This window comes from Mirounga angustirostris, unplaced genomic scaffold (genome assembly GCF_029215605.1).
Source record: "Mirounga angustirostris isolate CCGP_5_RB_7025 unplaced genomic scaffold, mMirAng1.0.hap1 SCAF_15, whole genome shotgun sequence".
NCBI classification, from domain to species: domain Eukaryota; kingdom Metazoa; phylum Chordata; class Mammalia; order Carnivora; family Phocidae; genus Mirounga; species Mirounga angustirostris.
This window is the reverse complement of record NW_026991723.1, coordinates 71,711,604-71,720,618: the sequence shown is the minus strand read 5'-3', so window position 1 is coordinate 71,720,618 and position 9,015 is coordinate 71,711,604. Positions and strand designations below refer to the sequence as shown.

The following is a 9,015-nucleotide window of genomic DNA, read 5'->3' as shown; positions in this document are numbered from 1 at the left end:
GTTAAAGAATATGATTATTGTAATTTTTTAAAAAATCGTATTATTGAATCAGGCTGCCAAGGCTAAGCATGTATAGCAGCCCCACTTTCATCAAACTTTAGGAATGGCAGATAGATTCCATCTGGAGTACCAGCATCGATTAATTAGTAGTGGTGACCTGGCACTCCTTTATGAGAAGGACTGTAAGACCACATGTGGGCCCAGCAGCAAAGAATGCTAAGATAAATTAGTGATGTTTCACTTCGATGAGGGATGGAAGAATAGAAACACATGTGCTTTGTGTCTGCTACTCAGCCTTAGCCAGTCTAGGGCTGAATATATATTCAGTAATTCTTGCCAACGTGAAATGCAAAGAAAAAAGTTTCTTGTTTTTATTATAATGCCAAGTTCCACAATTAAAAATGTGTTTGAATGGTTTTTCATATGCTTGGTGTCCATCTGTATTTATTCTTTTGTGAATTGCTTTTCCATTTTCTTTGTCCATATTTTCAGTTGTCTTGCTAATGTAGACTTACAAGAGTGCTTTATATATAAGGATAACAAGATTTCTTCTGCCATTTTCCAATCTGTCTTTTTCCTTCTAATTTGTTTAATGATATTTTATGATGAATAAAAGTGTTAATTGCTATGTGATCAAATTAATTAATGTTTCTCTTCGTGGTTTTGTCTTTTTTTTTTTTGAGGGGAAGAAAAATAATTTATTTTACATAACTGAATGAAAAATAATTCAAGAAATAGTAAATAAAATTTAATATGGTCTCATGCACCCTGAAGGAGGTGGTGCCCGATTTGGAGGTGTGATTGCTATTTCCAGATAGTCTCCTATTTGGAACTTCTGCGACTGCAGGGTCATGGAGTCATCAGTCCCCTTCCTCCCAGACATGGTGCTGCCAATCTCCTTTACTCGATAGCCAGGCCTTTTAGGATCTGTAAAAACAATTGCAAAATTGAAGTGTGTGCCCTTCTTTCTAGCTTCTGGGTAGACTTCTTTTACTAAACTAGTCAACTCTTTCAAAGTTGCATCCATCCAAGTGTAGATCTGTAGCTCGCTGGACGGTACGTTTCCGCGGGAAAACTCGTCCATTCGGTGGTGGCGGCCGTTATTGGTGGTGAAAACACGCAGCAACAGCGGGCACGTTTTCTCCCGATCGATCGGTTTCTCCGGCTCCTTCTTAATTTCCTCCTGGGTAACGCGCGACTCCACCGCCGTCTTCCTCCTATGGCCCGCGAGGCGCTCGCTCTGACCTCCGACCCCTGCAGCGAGCATGAGAACGAATCCGTGGTTTTGTCTTTTGTTTGCATATTTAAAACATTCTTTCCTGCTCTGAAATCTTATAAATGTTCATCTGTATATTCTTCTGTCTTATTTATGATTTAACTTATATTTGTCTCTTAAGTCCATCAGAAATCTAATATCCTCCTAAGGCATATTGAATAGAGACAGCCTAAAAGAGGGGATAAAAAAGACTAAGTAAGGAAATAGCAAGCAAACTGAAAATAGTGATATTGATAATAATAATATAATAATAGTAATAATTATAATAAAGCTGAGGAGTCATCCAGACATAGTAAAGTTCAAAGAAAATATGCTAAATGAGTAAAGGCTAATTTTATGTTGCTAAAGTTTGAAGTTACCTTGTTAATGAGTGTTTCTTTATTCACTGTTCTGAACATTTATGCATAAAACTTAATATATCACAAAAATGTAAAGCAAAGCTAAAAATGTAAGTATAAATTGTCAAAGAATGACTGTACCAGAGTTTAACACACTTTCAGTCTTGAACAGATGGGATAGATTAAAGTGAACAAGGATATAGAGCACTTAGATAATGTATACAGTAGAACTGATTTATAAGAGAGGAATTTATATCTTACAACTAAAAATGTCTCAAAACCTAATGACATATATTAGATCATAGAAGATTTCAATAAGAACAGACCTGTTCTATGGCCTCAATGAAGTAAACCTGGGAATTAATTTTAAAATAGGTTAACAAAATGTATAAACAAACACTTGGAGTTAAAATAATAACATAAAAATAAAATAAAATAAATCACCCACTTCAATAATTTCTGGGCCAAAGAGGAAATAAAAGTCCAATTATAGGATGTTTAGAAAATAATCATGCACTACACGTAAGATTTAGCTAAAGCTAGACTCAGTGGAAAATGATATTTTTAAGAGCTCTGTTTAAAAAGCGGAATAAATAAAAATAAATGAACAAAGGATTCAAGTCAAGGAACTACAAAAGAAATTGTTCAGGGTAAAAGCATATGTTAATGTATCAGAAAACAAAAAGTCCAAGTGTTGGGTCTCTAAAAGCACAATAGATAAAATGTTCATGCAAGTAATCAAGAGAAAAAAAGTAAAATGAGCCATATATAATATTGGAAAGAAACTAAATGACACCATACATGTAGAAGAAAATACCATAATTGGAAATGCATGCTACTTAAATCTCTGTTAATAAATTTTTAAATTTACATTTAAATTAAGGACAATTTCCTAAGAAAATGTTAATTACTAAAACTTTCTTAAGAAAATATATAAAACTTTAAATGAACAGATAACCTTGGGAGAGTAATGGAGGAAAATAAAGTTGTTATTCAAAATATAAAGTAATGATTCCAATTCTGTGCAAGATGGAATAAGTTTACTCCACCCTGTCTCTTCCCCTGAATACAGCTATAAAATCTATACAGGAGGCATGGAGCCACTCTTTGAGGACTCAGAAAATTAATAGTAGCAAGGGACTTGGGGAAGAAGATCGGAATTCAAAATGCGAGCAATGAGTTTACCATTTTCTTCCCCTCCAGGATTCCCCAGGGTTGAATGCAACAGTCTGAAACCCCGAAGTAGGCAGACATTGATGCAGAGACAAAGCGTGTTTGTTTTTCCTCTCTCTGCTTTCATACTTCCCAAACCTCAGGCAATCTCCTAACAGCTGCATAATTGCAGAGGCTGCAGTGCAACCAGAATTTGCAGGAGCCAAATCTTGGAGGAAGAACATTCCTCTCTAACCAACAGAGTTGTAAATCCAGGAAGATGTGGGGAAACCTTTCTGTCCTCCTGCCATTTGGCCCAAATGCAGTTGTAGTCCCAGGAGTGTGCAGGAGAGCAGAGTAAATTATCAGCTTTTTGGGTAGAGGATTGAAAAGGGGGAGCCCCAGAAATTAGGAATATAATGGGGAGGTCATGGGAAGCAAAGGGCTTGGGATCTTCTTGGCTGCTCATGCATGGATTTGATCTTGATTAGTAACTGAATGCCACCCAGGTTCCAGATTGCCCACTGGGGAGCTCACACATAGGAGAAGGCCTAATAGCATTGCAAAAACTTTGAAATCTGAACTAACATTGGAACTAACACCCACAAAAGGCTCATTGGATCTTGTGACCTGAAACTTCTCAGGTTAACTGCCAACTAAAATGAAAACATCAACACTTTCTAAGGGATTTAAACAAGATCCAGAATCGCATAACATATTTAAAATATCCAGGATACAATTAAAAATTACCATATAAAAAAAGAAATCACAACTTGCATTGGAAAAGATGGTAGATATTATGATTATATAATTGGAATTACATCGCAAAGACTTTAAAGAAGATATCATACAAATGTCACAACAATTATAAACACTCTTGAAACAAATGGAAAAATAGATTATTCCAGCAAATAGAAAATACATTAATTGGGCCCAATAGTAGACTCAAGGCAATAGAGAAAGGGGGAGGACTATCAATCTACAATTACACATAATTTTATAATTATACATGTAAGTATATCTATTGATCTACCTACATATATTTATAGGTCTTTATATAATCTGTATCTGTCTGTAGATATACATCTTCAGCAAAATTTCCTTTAGGAATTAGGATGAAATAAACACATTTTCAGATGAAAGACAACTGAGAGGATTTGTACCAGTAGATCTGCTCTACAAAAATTTGTAACAGTTCTTCAGACAGCAGGAAACTCACAATTTCAGGAATGAAGAAAGAGTAAGATGTTCAACATCACTAACCATTTGGAAATGCAAATTAAAACCATGATGAGATACCACTACATACGTATTTGAATGGTGATATATATAAAATACAGACCCCCCCTCCAACACACACAATACCAAATGTTGGATGGGATGCGTAGCTGCTAGAACTCTCACACATTTCTATTTCTATCATGAATGAGAAATGGTACGTGTACTACTCTGAAAACATTGGGGCAGTTTCTTATAACATTAAGTATACTTTTGCCATATGATCTAGTAATTCCATCCTTGGGTATTTAGCCTAAATAAATGAAATCTTAAGTTTACACAAAAACCTGTACACAAACTCAGAAGAATCTCAAAGTTATTATGCTAAGTAAAAAACCAAAAAACAAAAAAAGTCTCAAAAAAAATACATACTGTATGATTCATTTATATGATCCTTAAAAAGACAAAACCATAGTATTATAGAACAGATAAGTGGGTTGCCTGGGGGTTAGGAGTCAGGAGAGGGCATAACTACAGGGGGAGTTTTTAGGAGTGAATGGACCCATGCGGTATACTAATTGTGGTTGTAGTTACATGAATCTGTTATAGGTGTCTGAATCCATGAAACTACACACGTGAAGTCAATTTTACTGTATGATAATCTTAAAAAATAAAATTTATAGGGGCGCCTGGGTGGCTCAGTTGTTAAGTGTCTGCCTTCGGCTCAGGTCATGATCCCAGGGTGCTGGGATCAAGCCCCGCATTGGGCTCCCTGCTCGGCAGGGAGCCTGCTTCTCCCTCTCCCACTCCCCCTGCTTGTGTTCCTGCTCTCACTATCTCTCTCTCTCTGTCAAATAAATAAAATCTTAAAATAAAATAAAATAAAATAAAATTTATAAAGTAACCATAGTTAGAGCTGCCTCCAAATGAGAGTGGTGGTGGTATACTTTGTCAATAGGAAATTAGTTATCTTTACTGATCCTTTTGTATTTCACTCACTGGTAGGAGAAGGAAAAGAGATAGAACATGCCTTTTTAAGACTTTCACCGTCATTATTATTTGTTATCAGCAGAGCAACCTCTAGAATTATGCTGGAAATCACAGAGTTTGGTTGAAGCTTTGACCTTGGATGTAATATCTGGAAACACAGATGGTACTCCTTTATTTTTTACAGATTGAAGATGATGAAAGATGAACACATTAAGCTGCTACTTTTGAGTGGACACAAGGGCTGGTCCTATCAGTGGATCTAAAGAGTCCTTCCATGCATGTCCTTCTGGAAGAACTAGTATCTCCCATGCACCTTTGGAAAGCTGGTTCACAAATTCAAGAATACAGGCAATGTGTGGGGCACACTCCTTTGTGGATGACTGTTTCGGGAAGAAGTAAAGGAAATGGTCACTGTGATCATAATGGCCAGCCTGAAAAAAGTCAGCCTACAGAGCATTCTAGAAGCTTGGGGTCCCTGACAGTACCACGTGTAAAATTCTCAACACATGTGCCTTTCGCCAGTTCAAGATGCAAATCCTGCAAAGTTTAGCCAAGGATAACCCCAGTTGTTGTTTGGAAATGTGCTCCTGGTGCTCGGGTCTCCTGGATAAAAAACACCTGCTTTTCCCAAGGTTGTTTTGAGACCACGCTACTTTTCATTTGACCAAGGAGGCCAACAAATAGTAGATACTGTGTTGGGTCAGGAGACAACTTCCACTGGACTTCAACCACCCAAACACAAGGCAAGGGTGATGGTGTGATGTGACCTCTGCAAAGCTCATGTCTTGGGGCCATTTTCTTTGAAGCTACATGTCTGAAGAGATGAATTTCATCATGTCAAATGACCTGTTAGTGCCCGCACATGACAGACTTGGGGTGGGGTGCCTGGAGCGGTTCCAACAGGCTGGCACACCACCCCAAGGGACTCGTTGGATAATTTCCAGAACCAGATTGGCTGATGGGGTTGTGTGGAGGTGACTACCAGATCAGAACTCCTTTGATTCCTTCCTCTGGTGCTTGTTAAAGGCTCAGGTTTATCCTGTGGAAATCATATACTAACTTATCTGAGGGCAGAAATCATAGATAGGAATGCAGAGATTGACACAAATGATACCTTAATGTGCCACCTCACTGCAAGATTGCACTCCTGCCAAAGCACAGCACGTTGAACATGTCATGTATCAAAAGGTAATGCAATAAACCATTCATATTTCTAGATTCTGTGAGGGCACCTTTATAAGTTCTATTACTTCACCTACAAAAATGGAGTGACCATGATATTTATTGCAGGATTTATGGCAGGATTAAATGAGATAAAACACATAAAAAATGTGCATTTAAACTTTTTTCAATCTGTATATAGTATTGTAACTAGATTTGCAACATTTACTTACACATATGGCTTTTTAATTGTTTGCAATGTCTACTGCCAGGGCTTTTCTATCCTAAACTCCATCTTCAGGTAATTCTACTTAAAGAAACATACAGGGTGGTTTACTTTTCCAACCTCTGTATGTGGGAGACTATCTTATCTTTGTTAAACTTACAACAAAAAGATACTCTTATAGAATGCAGTCACAAGGGGGCATCTTCCTCCTGTCATTACTGCCTGTCCTGTGATTAGCTAACACTGTTACAGATTTTAAAACATGACACCATTCCCAGCATACATGGAATCCAAAAAAATTTCCTGCTCTACTTCCATTTACCTGACTTAATTCCTGATGTCTCATCAATCTATTTTTCCATTTGTTTCAAGAATGTTTATAATTGTTGTGACATTTGTATGATATCTTCTTTAAAGTCTTTGTGATGTAATTCCAATTATATAGTCATAATATCTACCATCTTTTCCAATGCAAGTTGTGATTTCTTTTTTTATATGGTAATTTTTAATTGTATCCTGGATATTTTAAATATGTAATTTTTCCCCCTCAGTTTAGCTCTAGTTTCCACTTCAGTGCCTTTTGGTTGCTTCTCAGTCTTAGTTTTTGGGTATTGTGAAAGTTTATCATTTTCTGTGTCTGTCATTTATTGGGGTTAAGCCAGGGTTTCTGAGCCTTGGTGCTATGGACATGTTGGTCTGGATGATTCTTTGTGGTGGGGGCTCTCCGGTGAATTCTAGGATGTTTGGTTGCATTTCTGGCCTGTACAGTAGATAACTAGTAACACTGCTCTCCCCCCGAATATTTCCAAATTTTGCCCAATGTTCCCGGCAAAGTCAACCCCCATTAAGAACCACTACTTTAGACTAGAGAGTATAGTACGCTAGCTAGCTCTGCAGCGTAGTGCTGAGATTGGTGCTGCAGTCTTAATAATGTTCTCTACATCCCCACTGCCTTACCATGAGGATGATGAACGTAGTCCTGACTGTTAGCCCATTGCAAGTACACAATGACATATTGGCTTATGCGCTCACCCTGAGGGCATGTGTTGGAATTATCCAGGGAGCTTTAAATGTGCCTAGGCCCATGCCAAATACCTCAAAAAGCCTTCATCACTGCTTTGTGAGCATATGAGCTCACTTAGGACAATTATGATGGCCCATCCCCTCAATCACAGAGTGGGCTAAGGGATGGGCATATAACCCATGCCTGCTCTAGTGGAGTCCTTCTTTAAGGTCATGGTGGGTTTTGTTTTGATAACTTTTTAAACTTAAGGAGAAGAGTCTTTCCTTCTCGGATCATAAATCTGAAAGTAGAGACCAAATCTAACATGCAAAGAGAAGCATAAGGGAGAGAAAAATGGAAGATCTAGGTAGTTCTTGATTTCCTTTCCAAGACTTTTTGAGACCAGCTCCACCCCTGCCCTTTCCCCAGTTTAGTTATGTGAGCCAAGAAATCCCCTTTTGTTTAAATGAGGAGAAGTTGGGTGCCTATTGCTTGCAACCAAAGAGTCCTAGAGCAATTGTCTACCTCCCTGGAGTTTTGTGGAGTACACATGAGCTAGTACACATCGTAGTTGCCATGGTGCCTGGCACATTCAAGTCCTGAAATGTTAGCTCTTAATGATGTGTTTGAAATAACACAGAGTAGATAAAATTTGGAAAAACTCTCTCTTTTTTTTTAAAGTCTCAGCTCAAACAAGGTCTTGCTTATTCCCCAGGAGGATTTAGACTTTTCTCCTTCTTGCTCCCCCTTCTCCATTCCTACAGTCATCTTACTGCTTTGTAAATGTTTGCAAATTATATTCTCTTCTGATATCCTTTGAACTTCTGGAGGATTGGAACTGAGTCTTAGTCAACTTGAAAACCTCAGGATCTAACATTCTGGCATATGATAGGTGGTCAATAAATATTGTAGAAAAATAAGAGTTTGAAGAACGTTCATGATTGAAGGTGGTGATGATAGAATCAGCATTTATAGAAGACACATTATATTCTAGGCCCTGTCCTAAGAACTTTAGGTTTCTGGGAATAAGTTGTCACAGTCACCGTACCAGACTATTATTATTACTCCATTTTACAGATAAGCAAACTGATGTCAAGGTCATATAATTAGTGAGTGGCAGAGCTGAGATTTCATCCCAGGCAAACTGATTCCAGAACCCTAACATTTCAACCAATACACTGTGATATTACTCAGTGAAGGAATTCCATTAAATATAGATGGAATTAAATCATCTGATACTAGAGATAGAGGAAACTTGAAGATCATTGAATTCCATTGTGAAATAGATGCAGAAACTGATGCCAAGGATTGGAAGTAACTTAGTTTTGGTGGTTTAGTAACTGCAGGGGCCTTTCTACACAAGACTCCTGACTCCTAGCTGGAATATTTTAACCGAGGTCCTTGCCTCTAATGCAAAGTGTGCTTTTACTTTTGGGATCTTGCTTTGGAAAAACGACACCCAGGTGGCAACTTGTGTTTCACAATAGCTATGTGCCAGGTACCACTCAACGTCAAGGAAATACACCTCTATGGGTCTTGCCTTTTGAAACAGACACAAACACATGAGAAGGGACTTGAGATAAAGACCACTACTCATTCTTCAGATTCCAACACAAACGTTCTTAGAGAAGGTTTCCCTGACCTCTTCAAG

General features: G+C 37.8%; 1 protein-coding gene across 1 annotated transcript; it reads right to left on the bottom strand.

Annotated features, from left to right (window-relative positions):
- Positions 1–733: 733 nt before the first annotated feature.
- Positions 734–1,282, bottom strand: LOC123849412 (histone deacetylase complex subunit SAP18-like). Its single transcript, XM_045882003.3, has one exon. It carries the CDS (start codon positions 1,265–1,267, stop codon positions 749–751), a length of 519 nt encoding a protein of 172 aa, XP_045737959.1. The 5' UTR covers positions 1,268–1,282; the 3' UTR covers positions 734–748.
- Between the last annotated feature and the right edge of the window lie 7,733 nt (positions 1,283–9,015).